The 23,923-nt window shown below is 54.7% G+C and overlaps 1 protein-coding gene across 13 annotated transcripts; it reads left to right on the top strand.

The window, feature by feature from the left end:
- Positions 1-450: 450 nt before the first annotated feature.
- On the top strand, positions 451-23,635 carry HEMK1 (HemK methyltransferase family member 1). 13 transcript variants are annotated; one of them, XM_027522239.1, is made up of 12 exons: positions 452-949; positions 2,675-3,055; positions 3,346-3,437; positions 3,740-3,833; positions 8,012-8,146; positions 8,376-8,518; positions 8,795-8,844; positions 9,736-9,844; positions 10,692-10,787; positions 10,947-11,057; positions 22,436-22,640; positions 23,066-23,635. In XM_027522239.1, exons 2-12 carry the CDS (start codon positions 2,849-2,851, stop codon positions 23,081-23,083), a joined length of 1,260 nt encoding a protein of 419 aa, XP_027378040.1. In that variant the 5' UTR covers positions 452-949; positions 2,675-2,848; the 3' UTR covers positions 23,084-23,635. The 13 variants fall into 13 exon arrangements, with proteins under 13 accessions (XP_027378045.1, XP_027378040.1, XP_027378049.1 ...); XM_027522248.1 differs by having other exon boundaries at positions 455-949; positions 2,675-3,017; positions 10,944-11,057; XM_027522236.1 differs by having other exon boundaries at positions 483-949; positions 10,944-11,057.
- Positions 23,636-23,923: the final 288 nt, after the last annotated feature.

Raw genomic sequence — 23,923 nt, forward strand, 5'->3', positions numbered from 1 at the left:
GAGTGAGGAGCTTCCAGATACCTTCTAATTCTCAGGTTTTTCAGAGGAACTTTTGGGGATCGCTTGTTAATAGCTTGTTACAAATACAGATCCCTGGGTATGGGACGGAGCCTCGGAAACTGCATGTTTAACAGTAGTCAACAGTGATCTAGTTGACAATAGACTCGAGGGCAGGGGGGAGTGGCATTGGCAGCCCACACTTGAGAGACCCTGCCATGAATTTTATAGGAGCGACTGAGGCACACAGAGAGGACCTGGACAAAGCCCCCCGACGAGTCAGCATTCAAACCCTGGTCTACTAATACTTCCAATTTAGAGCTGCCTGCTCCAAACCCTAAAACAGGGGTTAGAGGGTCAAGAGCGGCCCTGGGGTCCAGTCGCCACCTGGTCCTGGACACTGGTCCTGTACAGGTCCTGAACACTGGGTGCCACTCCTCAAATTAGTGCCCGCCCCCAACACTGGGCTACGCCCACGTGCCGCTCTACACACACATGGTCTATGTTAGGCCACGCCCCTGCACAGAGCGCCAGATCCCTTGAACTCCTGGTCAACTTATGACACGCCTCCGTTCGGGCGGCCTGCACATCTCCGGACTCGGTACCAGTCACCGCAGGCTAGAGCCGTATTCCTGCTGTCACCTTCAGGAAGACTGGGGAGCAACCCTAACACAACGCCACCCTTTCCCACCGTGGGCCTGCGGAAATAGTGTGTAAGGCGTTCACACCCACCCCGCCGCCACTGGCCCGCAGGGGCGTCCGAGGTGCAGCCCAGCGGCTCTAGGAACCCTGGAGCTGGTCGACGGAATCCACCCGAGCCCTTTCTCACGTGAACCAACCCCGGAAGCAGAGCCTCTTGGGGGGCGCTCACATCCGGGTTATGCACATCCGGGAGCCGAACCCGCGGCAGTTTCTTCAGGATGGCGGGAGAGTGGAGTAGCCTGTTAGAAAGGTATGAGCAACACCCTCGAGACCTCGAGTTCTTCAGAGTTCTGGTAGCCTTCCTCAGAAAGGCTGTGTCCCTGTTGTAGAGATGGAGAAACAGGCTTGGTTAGAGGCAGTCTTTCCGTGAGAACTGAGAGGGAAGAAGCTGCGCCTGGCTTTAGGCTTCCCCTACTCCTTGGGCAGCACTCTGGTAGTCAGAGCTGCCTCAGGAGTCCGAAGGATTTGTGTCTTGCCTGGAACGGTTACTAGCTGGGTAGCTTTGGGCAGGTTGCTTCCCGTCCCGCAGTCTTCTTTTCCTCCCTGCTTGTCTGAAGAGCGGCACCTAACAGTTGTTTAATAAAGGCTAGTTTGAAACCAGGTCTTTGTAAGAGGAAAGGAAGCCACTGATTTGAAATCTTTAGCTAAATGTGTTTGTGATAATTTTAACATAAAGTTAACAAAAATTGTCATCTAAAAGTTATTTGTGTCTTATTTTTGTTTGCGCTGGGTCTTGGGTCTTCCTTGCTGTACTCAGGCTTTCTCTTGATTCAGTGGTGGCGGGGAGCTATTCATCGTGGTGGCTTCTTTTGTTGCAGAGCACAGGCTCCAGGGCGTGCGGTTTTCAGTAGTTGGGGTTCATTGGCTTAGCTGGCCCATGGCATGAGAGATCTTCCCTGACCAGGGATTGAACCTGTGTCCCCTGCACTGGCTGGCGGATTCCCAACCACTGGACCACCAGGGAAGTCCAACAAATTGTCAGATTTTTAGTTGGCATTTTATGCTGGTGTTTAGGACCATGGGTTAAATTGGGTGGAGGGATCATTTTCAGCATACAAATCAATGATGTGTATGTGTGCTAAGTCGCTTTGTGTCCAACTCTTTGTGACCCTGTGGACTGTTATCTGCCAGGATCCTCTGTTCATGGGATTCTCCAGGCAAGAATACTGGAGTGGGTTGCCATGTGCTCCTCCAGGGGGTCTTCCCAACCCAGGGATCCAACCTGTGTCTCTTACATCTCCAACATTGGCAGGCAGGTTCTTTACCACTAGCTCCACCTGCTGCTGCTGCTGCTGCTGCTGAGTCGCTTCAGTCGTGTCCCACTCTGTGCGACCCCATAGACGGCAGCCCACCAAGGCTCCCCCATCCCTGGGATTCTCCAGGCAAGAACACTGGAGTGGGTTGCCATTTCCTTCTCCAGTGCATGAAAGTGAAAAGTGAAAGTGAAGTCGCTCAGTCCTGGGAAGCCCACAAATCAATGACAGTACATGCTAAATGTCGAAAGCAAAACTCCCAAGCAAAAGCAGTCTTCTCCCCTAGTAATACTAGTTAAGAGCATGTAACATTGACTCCCTCTGTGTGCTGAGATGCCTCCCAGGCCCTCGATATTCATTGATTGAGGCACTGCTTACCAGGGAGTTTGTGTTCTTTCTTTCCTCTCTTGTATGGAGGAGGAAACTAAAGCTCAGAAATAATGACTTTTCCAAGGTCACATTCTCTGGGTCAAATAGATCTCTCCAGCCCCAAGCCTGCCAGCCCATTTTTTATCAGGGACTGAACCATGGATTCAGATCACTTGAGCCAAAGACCTGAAGAAAATGTCACTGACCAAGGCAAGAAAACTCAAATAGGTGGGTGAGGGTATAAAATGGAGTCAGAGGGAACAGCAAAGTATGCCCTCTCACAGGCAACAGGTCAGAGAAGAGGGAGTCCCGTGAGGCTCAGCTGCTGTCCTGATTCTTCTTCCCTATTCCAGGGCAGCCGCGTCTGAGGACCAGCCATGCTGAGGACCCAAAGCCTGTGACCGCTCCATCTCCTTCCAGCTGAGGCCAGTCACCATCCTCAGCAGCTGACATCACAAGAAAGACTTGGGCACCTCGGGGAAATACTCAAGGGATCCCTTCCCTGAGACGTGGAGCATCAGGGCAGAATGCTGAGGGCCCTCCTCTCTGGCCTAGGGTGGAGGAAAGGCATTTGGGGGTGCGCCTTCAGCTCATGGCAACCCCATCAGCCTCCGGCTGGGTTGAGTGCCACCGAAGTGGTCAGCCACTGGACAGTGGTCTTTGAGGAGAAGGGCATCCCTGAGGCCCGGGAATCCAGTGAGTACATCGTGGCTCATGTCCTTGGAGCCAAAACAGTTAAGTGCAGTGTTGTCAGGAGGGCAGGAAGTGGGGGGAGGGAGGCCCTGGGGAAGGGACATCCAGCCTTTTCCACTCCACTGAGAGTGCTGAGCTGAGAATGATGGGATTTTTCTGAAGGAATGTCTTAGGCAAATACTTAAGTCATCCATCCAAGAAACGATTACAGTGTGTGCCGGGCACTAGGGCTTCAGGGATGACCAGGGTGGCCAGTGTTGGACCCACAAGCATCATCAGTGAAAGAAACCTGGGTCAGGGGAGCCAGCTACTCATGTTCTCTATGGGTCAGTTTCAGAGCCTGAGGCCAGCACTGCGGACCCAACCCCTAACCCCTTGGCAGCTACAGTGTATCCAGGAGCTGAGTAGCTACCGATTGCAAAGGTGAGTGCCATGGACCAAACCTGAGGGCTCTGAGTGGGGAGCAGGGTCCAGCTTCCTCCAGCCCCACCAAGTTCACGGTCAAGGAGGAAGAAAGTGTCCAAGGACTCAGAAAGTATTGGGATGAGAGTGATGAGAGAGGGGTCATGGTAGTAAATAGAAAGAAGATGGGCTTGGTTAGGAGTTCCAGGGTACAGGAGGTGTGACCGTACCCGACACATTTGGCCACAGTGGTGTCCCCACTGAGACATGGCCCTGTTAGTCCATTTGCTGGCACTGATGATCACCTTCTTCCCCCTCTGCAGGATGCCTGTGCAGTACATCCTTGGTGAATGGGACTTTCAGGGTCTCAATCTGAAGATGGCACCCCCAGTTTTCATCCCTAGGCCAGAAACGGAGGTAGGTGTGCCCGCTGGACTAGACAGGATGGGATGAAGGAGTTCAGGGTGCCTGTCTTGTCCCAGACTTCCACCAGGGGGCGCTGGGGCCCCATTATTGCTATCTTTTAGAGACAGCACCCTTCCTGGCTGGCTGGATCGGTGGGGTCAAAAGGAAAGAGGTCTCTTGCTGGCCTCCTTGATTGTCATCATTTCCCAGGCCACTGTCCCAGCCTTTGGCTGTCAGTGGCTCATGATGGCCCAACTAGTGCTGCCCTCCAAGTAGTCAGCCTATTCCCGTCATTTCCCTAGGAGCTGTCCCATGGGCCCATAGCCAACCGAACCCGTGGGAAACAAGGGCCTCCTCTTCCTCAGGAGGCAGGGCGAAGTGGAGAGGGCTCCCGCTGAACACCTAGAAGCCTGGGGCAGCTTTGTGACCTCGGGGAGCTTACCGCTCACCCCCTCTGGACCCAGATAATGAGAGGGTTGGGGTTCCAGACCAGGGAATTGTTCGAATCCTTTTACCTTTTCCATCCACTTTCTAGTCAGATCACTGCTTGTGTTTCTCAGTTTACTAGGACTGAGGAATGTGTGGTCCCAACATGCTTTCTGTAGGTGAGGCACCTTAATCCTGGGAGAAATGCTTTCTAGGGTCTTGGGCTTCCCCTGACCTTGTAGGTGGCAGAGCTGGGAGCCAGAGAGAGCAGAACAAGTGGCAGGGTAGGACAGTGGGGGCTGATAGGCAAGTCAGAGGGCACCAGGTTCTGAGAAAAGGCACACCCATTTCTGGGGAAGATCAGACCTCATCCACCTGCTCCAGCCAGGGACCCAGAGCCCCTTCTCACTTTCCTAGCTTCCCCCCGAGCCGAGAAACCCTCTGACCCCACCGCCCTCTACATCATGTGGCTGGGAGGCCAGGTCCTCACCTTACCGCCCAGTGTCAGGGTAGGGACAATAGGGAGTCTGAGACCTTGCTGAGGTCACAGGGCTGCCTGGACAGGGGGCATGAGGCAGCACTTGGACATCCTGTCTCCTGGGTCAGGGCCCCTTCCCTCACAGGGGCTGCCCCATCTGGGACTGGATGAGCTGGGATGGGTGCAGAGCCAGAGCAGGATGGGCCTGCTACCTGCAGGCTTTGAGGGGGCCAATCTGTCACTCCTCCAAGCGTGCAACATCTGGCCAGGAGGTCACTTACCATCCCCAGCTGCCCAAGGTCAGGGCATTGGAAGGAAGCTACCATGATGACCTTTGAGTCCCTTTAGAGCTGACCTGGCACCAACTGCATGTTTCAGGGTTCTGAGTGTTGGGTGTGGACTTCTGGTTCCCGTATGCACCCCCCCACCCCTCCCACCGCCCCCTGCCTTTCCTGGGTGGATCTGGGCCAGGAGAGCAGCTCTGCTGTCAAGGGTGGGGGAGGCGGGGGAGAGGAGGGAGGCTGCGGTGGGGAGGCCAGGTCCTTGCCTCACTGTGCACACATTTCTCAGAACTTGCCAGGTTGCCCCAGTGTAAAGCCGCATCGGGGGTGCCTTACCAAGAACTTGAGAGGACGTGGCCTGTGGCGGGGAGTGGGGAGAATGAGTGCGCGGGAGGGGCCGTGCTGCTTGTGTTCTCTCCATCCATTGAAGGGTGGTTTCTGATGATGGCTGCAGAATTCTGAAATGCAGAGTCGTAGGCGGCATGTGGCCTGACCAGTTGGGTTTTCCCTGGGGGTGGGAAGGTGCTGCAGTCCCCAGCCTGGTGGTATGTACAGTAGGAAACCCAAGGCTGGAAGCGTGAACTGTTCTTGCCCAGCTTGGTGGGATGTGGGAGGCTCAATGCCCTGTCTGTGATTAGCTTACAGGAGGCAATGCCCCCTTCCTGGGGCGCCCCATCAAGAACGTAATGCCAGTGTGGGTGTTCCTGGCACCCAGGTCCTGCTGAGACCTTGGGCCAACCTCTTCAGGGCTTTGGAGTCCTGTGGAGGCAGTGGCTCCAGGCAGAGCCAACAGCCGCATGCTCTTTGCCTCCTTCCCACGTTCCCCTCTGCTCCCATCCTTCTGTGTTCTTGGATTCTTCCCTTGTTCACCTGGAAAAGGTGCCCTGCGCCTGCGACCAGCTCGATTTTCAGTTCTTCCAAGGAGCCACCAACTCTCAGATGAAGAGGCACTTTTCTAGATGAGGAAGAAAGTTTCTGGACCTGTTAAGAGTGATCTCCACCCCTACCCACTGTGCCTCAGGTGGTCCTACAGCCAAAATGATCCCTCCATGGTTTGGAGTGTGAGAGAGGCGGAGGGCACTGGTGGCCCAGTCTCTCAGATTCATGCCTTGCCCAGGGTAGCCATTCACACATGTGGTGTGTGTTTCTGAGGTCGGGGTGTCTCTGTGAGGTGGCTGGCCAGTGTGGTTGACTAAGGGGTCATTCTCCAGCCAGGGTAAGTCTACGGAAACCAAGAGAAGTTCACACTCCTGACAAGTTTCATCTGTCCGACTGGCTGCTTAGTACTTGGTCTCACCACTGAGACCGCAGGCTCCCGGCCACAGCCCTAGACTGCTGGCTTTGTGCTGGCCCCAGTGCTGTGGACCCAGCTTGCTGCCAGCACTCCAGTTCCCCAGTGGTGCCTGGTACGGGGATGGTGGGAACAAGTAAGGGGAAGCCCTTTCTGGCTGGAGATGGGTTGTCTCACCTTTTGGTAGCAGTTTGGTGCAGAAGGGGCTTGGAATCGGAAAAGTTGGGCCCACTGGCCAAGTTCTACCTGCCTTGTACTTGCTACCCTGGTGACAGGTGAGCTTTGCTCCTGGGTTGGGGTGCCTGGGAGGATGAAATACTTCTGGGGACTCACCACTGAAGAACTTAAATGGAAAATGGGTCTGAGTGATCTGGAGCCTGCTGCTCTGTTGGGCATAACTGTTGACATTGAGACTTGGACGGACAGGGGAGTCTGAGACTTGGAGGGTAACTTCCTGCAGCCACTGAGAGCTTGCCCAGCCCTTGGGGAGTAGCCAAGAGGTCTCTTTGTGGGCCAAGCTCTGCCTGTGTGGGACACACTGGTGGGATAACCCCTGGGCTTTGCATCATGGAGCGTTCAGTCTGGCGGGAGAAGCACACCCCACCCTAGACCTAGGCCCATGGTGAAGAAAGTCATGGGAGAGAGCCTAGAGGAAGTGGCTGTCTTTCATATGAGGGAAATACCCAGTTCCTGACCCCTTTCCTCATTCCCTGAGCCAACCCTGCCTGGAACCCCAGGAGTCCTCAGCCCCCAGGGGGCCCTCTCCAGCCTTCTTCCAGAGGGCAGGTCCCTTTGAGAAGGGACCGTACTGCCCTTCCCCTGCTCCACACCTGGCTCCCTGAGCGCCCACTCTACTGCTGTTTGGAAACATTTGGGCCAATGGGCAGCAGTGGCCCGTCACCCTCACCTTCATGCTATATTGGCTCCCATGCACAATCTGCAGGTGGCAGATAGGTGAGTGAGACTTGAAACTGTAGTTTCTAAAGTGACAGTGTCTGAAGATGTTGCCCCGCCACCAAGGCAGGTACAGTGTAGTTAGGTACCTCCTACTCTGCCATGCCCACTTATCCTATGCCCTGTGTATGCCACAGCCCCCTTCAGATACGGGGCTCAGGTAAGGCTGTATCACACCACCCCCCCCCCCCCCCCCCCGCCCACAGCCCCTCCTGGAGGGAATTCCCTGTCCCTTTGACCTTGGGGCCTTTCTGGGGAAGCTGTGAGGAAGCTGGGGACACATTGGCCCCTTGGCCACCATGAGCTGTAGGCCAGCCTCCTGGTGAGACCTTGATCCCTGGGCCTCACTTTCCTCAGTAGGGTTTAATTAACAGATTAATACAGGGAACGTTCTAGAAGCAGGGCCAGGCACAGAGTGGGTGGCCAGGGACCATCAAGTATGATTCTTAACTTTGGTATAAGCACAAAACAAGAGGCTATCTCTAAAGGGATTAGCTGGGGCTGACTGAACACCTACCATGTACCATGCATGGGATCAGTGCTTCATGAATATGCTTCTGTTGAATCTCCATTTGTCCTCAGTGAGGTGTGTTATCCTTAGCTATGCTCACATTTACAGACAGGGAAACAGAGACATAGACAAACAGTGACCTGCCCATAGCCCCAGCTGACATGAAGTTCAGTCTGGCTTTGGTCATCCCCCTTCTCCATTCACACAGGGGCAGATCAGCACCAGCTCTGAGATCTGTCTGCCTTGCAGGAGCTGGTTGAATGGGTGCTGGAGGAAGTGACCCAAGGACCCCGTGTGGTGGGAGCTGAAGGCGGCCCCCTCATCTTGGAGGTGGGCTGTGGATCAGGAGCCATCTCCCTCAGCCTGCTGAGCAGGCTTCCCCAGGTGAGCCCTCTGTGCATGGGTAGACTGACTGGCACTCGCTGCCCTTGCTGCTGATCCTCCCCCCGCCTCTCTCTGTCAGAGCACTTAGGGGAAAATAACGGGAAGTAGGAAGAAGACACCTGCCCCAGCCCACATGGTCACAGCCTCTAAGTCCCATGCCCTTCCATCTGGCCAGACTTTGGCCACAGAGAGGGAAAAGCTATTGAGCATCCCCTTCCTATTCTAGTAGAGAGTTGGAGGAGGGCCCTGGTCCCCAAGCCTGGTCTCTGAACATCCTGCCTCCCATGTACCCTTGTTCTTGGGGCAGAGCCGAGTCACTGCTGTGGATAAGGGAGAAGCCGCCATCTGCCTGACCCATGAGAATGCTCAGAGGTAGGTGGGCTTGAGGGCAGAGGGTCAAGGTGGGGGAGTCAGATTTTAGGGCCTGATTTCAACCCCTGTCTAGGTATCAAACCCACTGACCTTCATGCCCAAGAAGGAGGAGGTAGTGGAGGTGGCCTGGTGTAGGTCCCACAGGGTTACAAATAGACAGTGGACAACCAGGTTTCTTGCTGGTCCAAGAAGGGTTTAATCTCCCAAGACTTTGTAGCCAGGGGTAGGAGTCTGTTCCCACCCACCGTGCTCACCTCTCCCTTCCTGTCTCTCCAGGCTTCGGTTGCAGGACAGGATTCAGATCGTTCCCTTCGATGTGACCTTAGGTACCTTTCCCAGTCCTCTTCCCTGGGTGGAGATCCTGGGTCCAGGTGCTGCTGGCTGAATGAGGCACTCTACAGAGATGGAGGGAGGGTTTCTCCGACCTTCATTCACTCACCCACACACACAATCTCAGACCAACCCTTGCTGAGGACAGGCGAGTCCCCTTTGCCTCCTGGGCTGACCTGACCCATGAAGGAACCAGCCAGAAGATATTTTTTACCTTTCGTATCCTCCATGGTGAATGAGTTTAATTAGGGCTTGCTATTGTCAAGAGATAAGCAGAAGCTCTAGAGAAATCCTGGGGACCAAAATACTTGAGTGTCTGCCTGGCCCATACAGCGTGTCCTGGGAGTTCTGGCTCCATTTCAGATTCCGTCACATCCCCACAGGATCCTTGAGCTTCATGTACTGTCTCCATGGAGTGTGACACCTGGTACAGGATGGGGCCAGTAAACAGAGCCACTAGAAATCAACTGGCACAGGCCAGGCTTGCCCTCCATATACTCTGTGTTGGTTTTGAGGCAGAGTGTGGCAAGACGAGTGGGGCTGCAGAGAACAGAGGCTCTTGCTTGGCCAGGTAGTCAGAGATGGCTGCCTGAAAATGGCACTTAAACAGTGTTGCTTATTGGGGAGATTTTTAACAGGAAAGAGAGAAGTCAGGGACACTCCAGGCCATGTCAGAGCATATATACTCCCACCCAGGCTGCCGGCCGGGGTCCTAGGATCCTAATCTGCAAGTCTAGTTTATCAGGTCCAGAGATAGTGCCGAGATACGTGACTTGGGGTAAACCCAAGATATGTGACTTGGGGAGAGGGATTACCCAAGGGTCACAGTGCGTGGATCTTCCACCTTTCACCTTCCATTCTCTGCCGTGTGTTCCCTTTGACCACAGTGGAGAGCTGGGCACACCTTCTACCCTGGGGCCCTGTGGACCTGGTCGTCAGCAACCCTCCCTACGTCTTCCACCGGGACATGGAGAACCTGGCTCCTGAGATCCTCAGGTGTGGGGTAGACCAGGGAGGCCAGGCCTGAGGACTAGTGGAGTGGGTCTGCCCTGGAGGACCACTCTGGGAGGGAATGCAGAGGCTGGGGGACTGAAAGGAGCAGGAGTGTTGAAAGAGAGCCTCACTCTGGAACCCACAGACCTACTTGGCTTCAGCACCTGCCTTCCCACTTAAGACCACTGAACCTCTCTGAGCCTTGGTTTCCTGCCTCTGAAAGGGGACTGGTGGAGCTTTGTTGGGCCAGGGGGTGGACTCGGTGATGACTAAGATCACAGACAACAGTATACGATACTTGGAAAGTGCTCGGACAGGTGCACCATTTTCCAGAAGACCGAGGCCTAGAGACGGAAGGTGACTTGTCCAAGATTGTTTGGGGGCTTAGCTGGAAAACTGGGACTATGAGCCTACTCCAGGCTTTTCACTGAGCCATCCTGCTCTCAAATGAGCTGAGAACCAGGGGTCGCCCAGGAGCCTCTGGAGGAGGCCATGGTAACGTGTGTTAGGGTGCTGGCTGGCTTCCCACTCCCTGATTTTTAGGAGTGATTAGTGCCAGCTCTTGGCTTCCCCCGGCCAAGAATAGGAACATCATTGTGGGAAGACCCTCATGCCCTGAATACAGTCAGTCAGTGGGATTTGCTGAGCATGCCCAGCACTGCTCCATTTGGGGGGTGCTGGTGGAGGGGGGCATTGGAGCTGCCACCATTTGGGGAGCTCTCTCTGGGATCTCAGACTTTGACCCCAGAATATAAGTTCCACAGAGCTCTCTATGGAAGCCTGTTCAGCTTCCCCATACTTTCTATATACCTCATCCCAGGCCCTCACCTTCCACTGTTTTCCTCTTCAGATATGAAGACCCAGTAGCCCTGGATGGTGGTGAGGAGGGCATGGACATCATTACCCACATCCTGGCCCTGGCTCCTCAGCTCCTGAAGGACTCTGGGTATGGAGGGGGTGTCTTCTGGGTCTGACCTCTGCAGCCTTCTCCCCCGCAATGTGTACTGGGCCTGCTTTGGCCGTCATCCCTCCCAGCTCGGGCAACCCAGAAGTGCAGCTCCAGCCTTGCCCAACTGAGCTGACCCATTTCTCTCTCGCGTAGAAGCATCTTCTTGGAAGTGGACCCACGACACCCAGAGCTCGTTGGCAGCTGGCTTCAGAGCCAGCCTGACCTGCCCCTCAATCTTGTGGCTGTGCGCAGGGACTTCCGTGGGAGGTGAGACTCAGCCCTGTCCCCAGCCCCACGGACCAGCCATGCTGGTCCTTCACAGCCCTGGCCGTGGAGCAGGTATGCGCTTCCCACTCCCTGCTCATTCCCCAGGGCCCAGGTAGTAACTGGCCGCTTGTCCCTGTATCTCTAGGCCGCGGTTCCTACATATCAGGAGGTCTGGGCCACAGCGTGTTTCCCCTGTGGATGCCTGGCCAGGGCGCCAACCTGCCAGAGTGCCTGGCTGACATTTCTACCAGGAATGCTACTTGGAGGGAGATAGATGGTGCTGTCCAGAACCCCAGATGCTTGTGGCATTTCCCATGGCTCTGTGATTCTCCATGCTCCATGATTTCTAGGAGACTGGGGAATAGGAGCAAGGGTGGGAGTGTCCTTCCTGGGGCAGCAAAGGGCAAGGGTGCACAAAGACCCACAGTGCAACTCAGGAGCTGAGCAGACCCAGGTTCCCAGTCTGGCCCCATCGTGTCAGTGTGGCCAAGGCAGGTTGCTGTGTCTTTAGGGGAATTGCTCTGGGGATGTTGGAAGATACGGCCAATAAAGTGGCAAGAGACCAGCAAGTGATGGCCTAATGTTTTGTTATTGGGATGTGTGGGTCCCCTGATGCTTTGCCCCTAGGCTCTGCTGGGGGTGAGAGCATCCTTCTGCCTGAGCAGGTCTGGCTGGCAGGCCCCAGCTGGTGGGTTTGTGGGCGGCAGTGTAGAGACAGGCACGTGGTTGCTCCTTCTGGCCTTGAAGCTGGGGTGCTTGGCACTGAGTGGCTCCCTTCTGAGGGCTGGCTTAGCTGTTCAGTGGCTCGGGTACACTTAACAGTCCCCCCACACCCCCCGACTGGGCCTGGGCTCAGAGCACAGGAACTTCATCTGAGCTTGAGCTTGGGGATGGCGCCTGCTTCCTGGAGGGGGCATGGCCAAGGGGCCTTGCTGTGCAGTTCTAGGGTCACATTTCCACATTTACTTAATTGAAGGCTTGAGCCAGTGAGGGGTGCACAGGGCTCATGTTTGCTTTTTATTCCCATAGTTTCTAGGTAAAACATCCCTTCCAACTCAGCTTTGGGGTTTCTGAAAACCTCTCCATCCCTGGTTGTAGCTGGGAAGAGTGAGAAGCTGAGCCAGAGTGAGACCTGCACCCTAGCTCTGGTCTGCAGACGTGTGGTTTCCAAGAGGCCTAAAGTCCCAGCCCTTCTGTCAGCAGTGACAGGAAACCTCTAGGCTGGCAGGTGCTGGTGTTAGCCTGCATCAGGGGAGGTCTCGGGGAACATGGCAGGCTAGGCTCGCTCATTCTGTTGAACTCCCCCTCCCATCCGCCCAGCCCAGTCATTTCAAGGGCCTGACCTGGTGATGTGGTGGCCAGAGGCAGTGTGATCTGGTAGACAGCATCCTCTGATGGAGCCAGGAGGCTGGGTTCCAGGGCTGTGTCTTGCAATGGGACCTTCCCTGTGAGAAACTGGCTCTTCTGGTTCCAAGGCCACCGCAGGGTGGCAGCCGTATTTTGCTCTCAGCCGGGTGAATTATGCATCTGGTATTGGAGGGCCCACTCCCAAGGGAAGACATGGCCCGCCTGAGTTCCTGTGATGCGAGGAGGCCAAGTGGCAATGGGAAGTTAGGTCCCTGCCTTGCGGGGAGTCTGTTTGCTGGAGTCACACCTGGCCTGAGCGACTCCCTCGCTGGTCATGGTATTTGCCTTCACAGAGGCCACACTGCAGTTCCCAGCAGCACTCTGTCCTGCTCCTTACCCAGCCTAAGCTGGGTGGACCTCGAGGTGCCCATGGCTTCCTTTGAGGAGGAGCCAGAGACTCCCCCTTAAGACTGCTCCAGAAGGAGCCTGGAAGGGTGAGGTAGGCTTTCAGAGCCCCCATGTGCTCCCAGACCTCTGCCTACCTCACCAGTATTGCCCTTCCTCTCCTCCTACCCCTGTCCTTTGGCTCTAGCTGTCTTCACAACATCTCAGGGTAGCTGCCCTGACCTAGCAGTCTGTTGCCTCCTTATCCCACAACCCCGGCTTCCCTGATGGTCCTACCCTTCTGGCATCAGGCCCGTTACCGAGGAAAGGCCTTGGCAAGCATGTGGACATGGCTTCCCAAGAGGACAGAATGATGCAGAGTGAGAGTGTAGGAGCAATTGGGGTCACTGAAGCAGGAGGCACCCTTGGGGAGAGTTTCCTCCCATGAGGCCTGAGAACCCTGGGAAAGAAGTTTGTGTCAAGTGAACCTTGGTCCTCAAGCCTTCAGCCACTGGCTTGATTGAAACTTGGGCGTTGAGGTCCAGTGTTGAAGCCACACCAGCCTGGGTGCAGAACCTGGCAACTGCCTGTCACTAGGGTGTGAGGGGATAAGTGACTTCCCCTCTCTCAGCCTTAGCTTCCAAGTCTAAGAAATGGAACCAAGTGCTTTATCTTGATATGATTTTGAAGAGACCATGGGTTGTACCTTTCACGGGGCACTGTGAGTGCTTTCGTTGCCTTCCTGGGAGGGTAGACATAAAGAGGGCCATGTACCTGCGTGTGTGTGTCTTGTGCTTGGCACCAACATGAAATAGGCAAAAGACATGGCAGTCTGGAAAGGAGGGAGGGCAGGGATTTCAGTCTTGGGCTCTTGACTTCTCTCTGCCCTCTGGAGATGGAGCCACCAAGAGGCTGGTGGCCTGGCAGCCAGATCTCCCCTCAGTCTCTCCTCGCCCTCCTCACCAGGGCCTGAGTGCCCTAGGGTCCACGCCAGAGAAGCCAGTGGCTCCAGCCCAGGGAAGGCCACTCTCTCCTGCCCCGTCTCCTCCCTCTTTCCTGGGGCCAGAGTCAGAGAGGAGCCGCCTCCTTCAGCCTGTGTCACGGAGCCCTGGAGACGGTAGCGGGAGGATGTGGTGCTAATGGGGGAGTCCAGGCTCTGCAAGCCCCTGAGGTCTTAAGGGATCTGCTTGCTGTCCACCCAGTCTCCTTCAGCTGGAGCCACAAGCATGGGCAGAGGGTGTAGGAGTCCCTGATGGTTGTATTCTGGGAAAACAGTTCCATCTCCTCTGACAGTGGAGGAAACCAAGACTTTGCCTCAGGTTGGCTGCTTTTCCCAGCTGCCCATGACTCTCTTCGTGGGGCCCATCTTTACTGATATGTATCCTTTCTGCTCTCCCAACCCCTACCTGAACCCTGGGCCGTTAACTGCTCCCAATCCCTGCCCAAAACCCTTGGCTGGCTCCCCATGACCTGAGTGGTGTCTGTGTCTGGCCGAGTCCAGATCTGAAGGGCTGGGGGAGGATGGCTATGGGAAGGTCTTGGGGAGCCCTACCAAACCCTCATCGGTGCTCTGAGTAGGCTTCCGTTGAAACAGAGTTCCACTGCTGACTGAGTTTGGGAACTGTAGCCTGTGCCGGCAGCATGTCCCTCCCTGTCCACCTCTGGATTCTTTTTTCCACTGCCCTAGACTCCAGCTTCCCTGTGTAACTCGCCGTTCCCCAAACACCCCTCCTTCCTTTTGCCCCGGCTGCACGTTCATCAGAAATGCCCTTGCCCACCCCTGCCAGTCCAGATAATCCTCTCCTTCAAGCTCCAGCACAAATGCCGTCTCCTCCGGAACACCCACCCTGACCTCTGTGTTCTCGCCACCAGCCCCTAGGCCACTTCTTCCAGTAACAATGACATTCTGCCCATGCATTTGGGAGCCTTCCTGTCTCTTCTCTCTGGGGTCCCATGTGGGTCTGGTGTATTCTAAGCCCAACAGATGTCCAGTAATCCAACAGTGTGTGCATTTGCCTAAATGTAGCTGGAATTTCCCATGTGGCTCACATCACAGCCGACAGTAGCTCTCGGGTATTCTGGTCACAGTAGGGAGGGCCTGGCCTCCCACCCAGGCCTGGCAGCTGTTTGAGTTGAGCCATAGCCAGTTTGAGGGCTCAAGTACACCTGATCTCTGCACAGCAGCCACGCTGAGTACAGGCTGTCCTTGTCGGCAGCGGGGGCAGGCACCAGGTTTCCTGGAGCTCTGGGCCCCAGCAGCCCCCAGCCAGTGTTGGCCAGAACAGCAGCCTGGTCTCCACCCTCCAGGATTCCTCTGTCCTAGGACAGGCCATCATGGGTGGGGATTGGGGCTGGCAAAGCAGTCCTCCCCTTCCTGTGGTAGGCAGGATAATGGCCCCAAAGATGCCCGCGGCTTCGTCCCCTAAACCTGGGGATACATTGCCCTACATGGCAAAAGGAACTTTGCAGATTTGATTAAGTTAAGGGTCTTGAAGTGGAAAGATGATTTTGGACTATTCAGATGGACTCAGTATAATCACAAGTGTCAGAGAAAAGGAGATGTGATGATGGCAGCAGAGGTCAAAGTGATGCCGTTGCTGGGGAGTGGCCCATGAGCCGTGGGGTGCAGACAGCTCGAGATGCTGCAGAAAGCGAGTGGATGGATTCTCCCCTAGGATCTCAAGAAAGAATGCCTGCCGTCTTGCCAACGCCTTGATTTGGGGCTAGTGACACTGATTTTGGATATCTGACTTCCAGAACCTAAGATATGATACATTTGTGTTGTTTAAAACCACTAAACTCATGGTCATTTGTTGTGGCGGTAACAGGAAATTGTTAACAGATTTTGGTGAGTCAATGAGTGAGTGAGTGCTCAGTCGCTCAGTCATGTCTGATTCTTTGCGACCCCATGGATTGTAGCCCTCCAGGCTCCTCTGTCCGTGGGATTCTCCAGGCAAGAATACTGTAAGTGGGTTGCCATTTCCTCCTTCAGGAGATTTTCCGGACCAGGGATCCAGCCCTTGTCTCCTATGTCTCCCGTGTTGCAGACGAATTCTTTACCACTGCTGCTTTAATACCTAAAAGTGCAAGTGGCTCTGGAATTAGAATTTGGAAATAGGCAGACGTGGAACGAATTTGAGGTGTGTGATAGATTGCGTTGAACACTTCCTCTGAGCAGTGAGGTGGCTGGGGAAGGGGGAGGGAACCCTTATACCCAGGAGACCTGAGCTGCTTGGGCTCCCTCGAGCTGGCCCTCTGCTGGAGTGAGAGGACTGGAAGCTGCCCAGGGTGGGGCTGAGAGAGGCCAGCCTGGGATCAGGCGTGCTGGGGAATGGGACTGGGATTGGGAGAGAGCAAAGCGGCCTCCATAGCCCGTCTCCAGTCTCCAGAGGACCTCAGAGACTGGATCCAGGCCCGGTCCCGACTGCCACAAAGTCACATGGCCAGCCCAGCACCCAGGAGTATGTGAGAATGAGCAGAGTGCAAGGTGAGCAAGTACTGTGTCTGTGAATTGAGCACAACAGCCCTTGACTCCAGGCTGATCCCTCCATGGAAGCCGTGGAGGTCCGACTCCTTTCAGCCCCTAAGCAGGGTCCAGCTCCTGCTACCAGCCTGAGCCAGGCTGTGTGGCTGGGATAGAATTGGGTCATTCCTAGGGATCTCAATGCGGGAGGCCTGGGTTCAATCCCTGGGTTGAGAAGATCCCCTGGAGAAGGGAAAGGCTACCCACTCCAGTATTCTGGCCTGGAGAATATACAGTCCATGGGGTTGCAAAGAGTCGGACATGACTGAGTGACTTTCACTTAACACTTAGGGTTCTCAGCCTCATGATACCCTGAAGTGAAGGGGCTAACCCGAACCTTCGACACATTAGTCCACCTGCAGCTGTGAGTGTGTGCACAGGCCGGGGCCCATGGGAAGCCCTGCTGGTGGTTGTGAGGAGAGCAGTGTTCCCCTTTGCACCCCTCTCTGAGGGGACTGGTTATCCATCACCACCACCCAGAGAACCTTTAGCATCTTTGGCCTCATAACGAGAAAACTGCTAGGGAAGAGCTTCAGATTCTGGGACCACTCCCCTTCCAGGACACTTCCCTCAGTCATCCTCCAGGGAAACAGTGGGGAAAGGCCAATTTAACAGTTCACAGAGTAGGAAAGACCAGGGAGCCTCCTTCAGCCTTGCTGGGGCCCTGGGCCTGGCCTTGACTGAGGAGAGATAGGGAAGCGGCTCAGAGCAGCTCTGCCCAATGGAAGGCGGGCCTTGTGGTGGCTCCTTCCAGGGGCCAAAGTCTGTGTCGGAGACACTGACTCTCAGAGTAGGGAATGTCACCATATTGCCCCTGGTATGCTGGGTCTGTAGCCCTCTCCTGGGGCCTGCATTCTAGGGGAATGGCGGGGTCAGACTCCCAGCCTTCTGAGGCCAAGGAACAGATTATGGGGGCTTGAGGCACCCACAAAGATCCCTGTGTACAAATGAGAGCATTGAGGCTCAGTAGGCCAGGGCTGGGACTCAAACCCAAGGCTGTTCTCTGCCTCCCAGCTTCCAGCCCTTCATCCCCTGCAGACCCCCAACCCGCCTTGATTTCCAGGAGTAGTTCTGTCTGCCATTCCTGGGAGTCAGTATGAGGCCAGGCTATGTGGGTGAGCAGAGGGAACTCTGAGCTAGAGCTGCCTGGGCCTTCTTTCCTTTGGACTTTGCAGCTGGGCGAAGTATCTGGGCAGCCCCCAGGTCTTCCCCCTGTTCTTCCATCTTCTTGCCATCATTTCTGAGGCTCCTACTGGGCATTGAGTCCTGAGCAACTGCTTTACACTTGGTGGTGGTAATTCTCACAACCCCACAGACTGGGTTTTTAATCACATCCATGATGAGGAAACCAAGGCTCAGCAGCACGTAGTCACAGGTCAGGTCACACTGCCGGACTGGAAGGGAGGGGGAGGTCACCACCAGTGCCCATGTGAATGGTCAGACTGAGGTCAGCATAGCTAGGTTCTGGGCTGCCCCCTGTAAAGCTTAGTGCAGAGGTCCACCACCGAGGCCTGTAGATCCATAGGGCAGGAGCAGGGGTTACCAGGGCTGTTCCCAGAGGGCTTTTTTTTTTTTTAAGTTTTTATTTATTTATTGACTGTGCTGGATCTTCATTGCTGCACACAGGCTTTCTCTGGTTGTGGTGAGCAGGTGTAGCTGCCGTACGCAGTCTTGTTGCTGAGCTTCTCTTGTCGTGGAGCACAGACTCAAGAGTGCTGGCTCAGTAGTTGTGGTGCATGGGCTCAGTTACCCTGTGGCATGTGGGATCTTCCCAGACCAGGGATTAAACCTGTGTCTCTTGTGTTGCAAGGTGACTTCTTAACCACTGGACCACCAGGGAAGCCTTCAGAGGGCTTGGGCCCTTCTCCTGGGGTGTGTGCAGCATAGGTTCAGGCCTCAGTCTCCCAAGCCCAGCAATGTGCTAGTCTCGTGGGAGATGACACCCCTCAGAGGAGCCTGGAAAATATGGATACTGAATGGTATACCCTGAACCAAGTGCTTCTGGGATTATCCCATTCATTCTCAAGACATCCCATAAGGCAAAAAGTCCGTGAACCCTCCCATTTTACAGGTGAGGAAAACTAAAACTGGGAAAGGCTAAGGAACCTATTTACATGCAGGTCGAACTGTTATTCCCTTCCAGGCTGAATAACCCTGGGCCTGATGCCATGGTCATCACACCAGGCTTGAAGAGGGTAGGGCCCAGGACAGGGTAGAGCAGGCCTGGAATGAGGACAGTCTGGGCAAAAGCCTGGGAGCCTGAAGGCACATGGGCAGGAATGTGTAGTGGCGAGGTGGTGATGATGGTGGATGCCCTTGGAGGAGCTCTGAATGCACTTTGGGAACCACAGCCTAAGGTAAAGAGTCTCAGGGTGAGTTACAGGTTCAGGTAGGCACTGAGGATATCCTCTGGCTGCCAGAAAGAGGGGTTGGAGGAGCAACTGAGCCAAGGTCTAGAGGCTGCTAGGAGCTAGAGTAGTTGACCTTCTGGAATAGAACAACTCATAACCATTGCTGAGGACCTGGATATAGGTTGGGGAGTAGCCAGTACCACAGTAGAGCCCAAGGCTCTGAGTGGAACATGGGGGCCCTGGAGCCACCATGGACTGGGGACTAGAATGGACAGGGTATCTGGAGATCCAAATGTGACCCTGTGGGGATATAGTCTAAAAGCAGCCCTTTAAATGGAGTCATGAAGACCACCCTCCCAGGTCTGAGTGCTGTCAACAACAGTAACTGGCCTCTCCATGTGTAACGGTGCCAAGTGCCACAGACACTTTGTCATAAATCCTCTGCACATGAGGTGCACCTTCCTTAGCCCACTAGACAGGTGAAGAGACCCGGGTTTAACGTGCGCAACGTGACACAAGCAGGAAGTGGCCATGCTGGGGTTTGAACCCAGTTCTCTGACCCAGCTGGAAGGGGAGTGAGCAGGCCACAGAGGCCAGCTGCAGCCCAGGGCCCTGGGACCCAGTTGGGGTGCCCCCAGGGCCGACATGGGGTTCCAGGGCGAAGAAGAAAGTGGTGAGTCAAACAGAAAGCACCAGATGGGGAGTGAGCTTCCTCCCCTCCCAGCTGCCCCTGGTGCCAAACTTTCACACCCTGCTGCAGAGGAGCCCGTGGGGGAGGGGAGGGCAGTGAAAGTGCTGCTGCTGAAAGGAGACTGATGTACTCCGGATGTGGCGGGGGGAGGGATGGGGGGGGACACACTGACAGTCACCCAGACTCTGGTTCCCAGCTGACAGGTGGGAGAGGAAAGTGAGTCCTCTCTCAGCATAACTTGGTGTAAAGCCTACCAGGCCAGAGGGGAGCATTTCAGGTCCCCAGACCTGAGAGGTTCTGGGAGGAGACGCATGGATGTGGTTGTGCCTAAAACCCTTCTTGGAGTCATTGCACAGCTCAAGAACTGCTCAGGGCTCCCCACTTTCTGCTGGCACAGAAATCCTCTCTTGTCATTCCACCCAGCCCTCCTGCCCAGATCCCTAGAGCTGTGGAAGTTTCAAACCAACTTTTACATGGAACCCAACTATGTATTTTTTAAAAGACAAAAGCAGTGTCTTAAACAAATGGATTTTGTTAGTTCACGTTCTCAACATTTGGCATTAAGTCCATCATGGTGAACAGTGATGAGCACTGACGTTTAAACGGGGGGATGGGGTGGGAGCTGCAGTCTTGTGTCAGCCTCAGCTTTCAGTTTCTTGCAGTATTTGATTTCGGTGGCCAAGGACCAAGTGACCCCACCAAGTGATTTGCACAGACAAGTGGGTACAAATGGGAGTGTGTTTCTGAAGGCCCCCTTGCAGTCTCTTATTCTCAGGGACCTCAGAAGAAGCCTTATGTCCTGCTCAGCCCAGACCTAGGACTCTGGACACAGGGGAAGGAGTCTTAAGTTATCATAATTTGGTGTTGTGCCCATCTGAGTGTGTGTGTCATTTTTTAAACTGGGTTTTTTCCAGTACTTAAAAATATGAATGAAAGAAAGAGAGGGAGAGAGAACGGAAAGGAAAGGAGGAAGGGAAGGGAAGGAGAAGGAAGGAATTCAGGCTTCTGAGGATGCCCTTGCTCAGGTTCTTGGTGAGGAAGCCCACCCTGACTGCTCCGCCCCCACCTGTCCTGGAGGTTCCAGTGCCGCCTCTTACTCAGCATCTGTCTCAGCAAGTGACTCTGGGCCACATACTTCTGAAAAGTCTTAGGAGTCCACAACTCCTCCTGGTTTCTGTGGGCCTTCCAGGGACTCAGTCTTGGTTCTGAGCAGGGCAGAAGGCTCTACGCAGGGGACAGGGAATAGGGGCTTCCCTGGGCTTTGTGTTGTGTCTCCAGAGGTGGGAGGACTGGGGAACCCAGTGCCCCTGAGAGCCTGGGGTTTCTGAACCTTCAGTTCTGGGAACTTGTTGTGCTTCAGAAAGAGAGAAATGAGAAGCAAAACCCTAGGGCCTCAGCGCCACCAACCCCCCCTTCCTCTCTTCCTTCCGCTGAGTCATAGCCAAGCACCCAGCACCTCTGCCTCCTTCGGGGCCATACGGGTGGGGTGGAATTCACGGTCACGTGAGGACACAGCATCTGGACAAGTCCTCTTTTCCTGCAAGTGTCTGTGCAGAGCCCTGAGTTGCTGAGCCCTAAAGCTGCCTCCCAAGCTTGGAGAAGGGGTGACTGAGGTCTTTAGTATCCTGTGTCTCCCTGCGATCCCCAGGCCAGATGTCCACCTACAAGCATTGAGCACCAATTGTAAGCCAGACAGGGTGATTCAGGTGGGGCCCTGTCCTTGAGGAACTTGTGGATTTGGACGTGGGCTCTTCCTCACAGGCCCCTCATGAGTGACTGGGTCCTTAGGCTTGCTCTGGTCAGTGGGGAGCCATGGGAGCCAGGCCACATCACACATGCCCATCATAAAGACCTGCACACGCTATGCAGGTGTCCATAGGTACGTGCAAATGCACAGGTGTAGGACTGGGGCACGTGTGTCCATGCCCATGATCATAGATGTCCACGCAGGCCCTGCATTGCATTGCGGAGCTCCAGGCTCTGGTACCCAGCTCAGGACCTTGTGTGTGTGGCCTCTGTGAGAGGCCCCAGGTTGTTGAGGGCTGAGGCTACCTTCCAAGCTGGGAGAAGGGGTGACTGAGGTTCTTAGGGAAGAGATGTCACCCTGTCTTGGAGGCCCAAGTACTGTCACTGAGTCACGAGAGTCCCTGGGAGTTTGAGTACTGTGCCTCCATTTTGTGGAAAAGAAAGCTGAAGCCCAGAAAGGGTCCCTGACTTGCCCAAGGTCACACAGCAAGTTGGGGGAGATTAGAAGGGGAACAAGCCAGACCTGGGCACCTGTCTACCTCTTTGACCTTTCTGGCCTGGCATTTGGGGCTTGGCACCCCCTGATGACCACACTGCATCAAACTCTGGGTTGTTTCAGCAAACCACCTGGGGCCCAACCACAGGGTCCTCCTGCACCTCGCCATTCCCAGGAACTTTCCCTGCACTGCGTCTTTGCCTGGGTGACCCAGCTGCCTGCAGTTCCCTCTCTTTCTCAATCAGTCTCTATCTCTCTCGGATTCCTCAAATAAGATCCAAACTTCCAAATTCTGCTTAGATGCTCCTCTACCTTCTTTGACCCCCTGTGACCTTCCCCTACCTCTAGCCTCTCTTGGCCTCTGTCCCCCTCATTCCCACCCACTGTTCACCCACCTCCTAAATATAAAATTAACCCATAGAGCCCTAGGCTGGGTGTGAGGGGTCCTTTGAGGCTGAGACAGTGGAAGCCACACCCAGGCCAGTCTAGCCCTCCAGACTTTGCCAGTCACTGAGCTGGGAGAAGAGACAGCAACTCTGCTGGGCCTCACCACTTGCCCCCAACTCTGCCCCTTTGCTCAAAGCCCAGACCTGGGGCACTGTACTTGAGGTGAGATTGGTTCCTCAACCCTCAACGTTTACCATTCCGGGTTGTTTATTCCCCCACACCTTGACTACCCCTCCACCGAGGGCTTGGCCTGTGTTTCATGGGGTGGAGGGTGGGGCTCAAACAAAGAGTGGAGAACCCTCAGATTTTTGTTGGGTGTCACTCTTTCGTTGAACGACTCTGGCCAGAGCTGTCTGCTCCTTTCCAAAGCTCTTTCTCTCCATTTGGTCTCAGGAGGTGGGCAGGGGGTTGGCCATCTTTGGCCCATGAGGCTCTGAACCCCATCATGCCAGCTGTCCCCTCACTCCTCTCCAACCATGACTGGGAGCCTAAGATTGATTGTCGGACCTACCCTTGGTGCTGGAGTATGAAGGAAAAATGGACAGAGACACCTCATCAGGAGTTGATGGCCAAGTGGAAGACAGAGGCAAGTAAACAGGTCCTTATCCTTGCTGCGTGTGGTGTGTGTTCGATTACTGTCTGCTGGGCACCGTGCCAGGCCCTGGGCATGGGCGGTATTCAGATAAGGCCCTGCTCTCGTGGAGCATGTCCCCCACTGCTCAGGTTCCCACTGAGCACTTGCAGTGCTCAGCTTGAGGCTTTCCCTACAGCACAGGCCAGCTTAGGAGGTGGAATGGCCAGGGAGCTCACTCACAGGAGCAGCCCTAAGCCCATGAAGGGTGGGAATTGGTGTACACATCCTAGCTTCCTCACCCCCTCAGGTGGGACAACCCCAAGGAGTGTTCTACACCACCTGTCAACCGGGGACTGACTTCAGTTGCCCACAGAGGGAACACACTCATTTACACACCTGCTCTGGCTTCCTTTCCTTCCCTGTCTCACGTCCCCTCTCCTCTCCATCAGGAACCAGGAAGACTATGATTTTACCCAGCTCCAAAGCTGCCATATTCCGAGGATGCTGGTAGATGATACAGCTTGGAAGATACTCCTGCTTGAGAAACAAAGGTTAGTTTATTTCCCACAGTAACAGTAGACAGAGGATCAGCATTTTCTTGAACCACTTTCCTGAACCCAGTGCCTGCAGCTTGACCCTATAAGGGCCAGATGATGCCTGCACATGCAGTATGTTGACAGCAGAAAAACCCTGAGATCAGGGAACCCAAATCTTTTATAACAGACTGTAAGCCAACCTGCCTAACCTTTGCCCCAGAGGCAGATACTATCTTTATTATACTAGACAATAAATAAATCTGCCTTTTTCCCTGGAAGGAGACATTATCTCTATCTTCTAAGGCTATTCACTGGAATAATCACCCTTGAAAGTATTGTTTGGAACAAGGGCAGTCAGTGCCTCTGTGAACAAATGTACAGAAAAGGGAGACAACCAGGAAGAACTGTCTCCCAATACCCTATCGGTGCTTCTTGACGTCACCTCCAAAATAAACTATTTGTGTTTGGATCTTTTTATTAATATTTATTATCTATTTGTTTATTTGGCTGCATCAGCTCTTTGTTACAGCATGCCGGATCTTTAGTTGCACATGTGGGATCTAGTTCCCTGACAAGGGCTAGAACCCTGGCTCCCTACATTGGGAGTGTGGAGTCTTAGCCACTGGACCATCAGGGAAGTTCCCGTGTTTGGATCCTTGACCCTGAGCCTGCCTCTGGGGAAAACCCTTCAAGACTGGGAAGATGACACTAAATGAGTGTTAATGGGTTTTCTGATGTGGCTCTCATTTCTCCAGATCTGTCCTGCGAATA

Source organism: Bos indicus x Bos taurus, chromosome 22, assembly GCF_003369695.1.
Source record: "Bos indicus x Bos taurus breed Angus x Brahman F1 hybrid chromosome 22, Bos_hybrid_MaternalHap_v2.0, whole genome shotgun sequence".
Classification (NCBI taxonomy): Eukaryota; Metazoa; Chordata; class Mammalia; order Artiodactyla; family Bovidae; genus Bos; species Bos indicus x Bos taurus.

Bases quoted from the DNA above. Each gene is read 5' to 3' on its own strand.
- HEMK1 (XM_027522236.1), top strand. From the start codon at position 2,849: ATGCTGAGGGCCCTCCTCTCTGGCCTAGGGTGGAGGAAAGGCATTTGG. The intron at 3,438-3,739 runs GTGAGTGCCATG...CCCCCTCTGCAG, and splicing joins AGTAGCTACCGATTGCAAAG to GATGCCTGTGCAGTACATCC. The intron at 10,788-10,943 runs GTATGGAGGGGG...TCTCTCGCGTAG, and splicing joins CAGCTCCTGAAGGACTCTGG to AAGCATCTTCTTGGAAGTGG.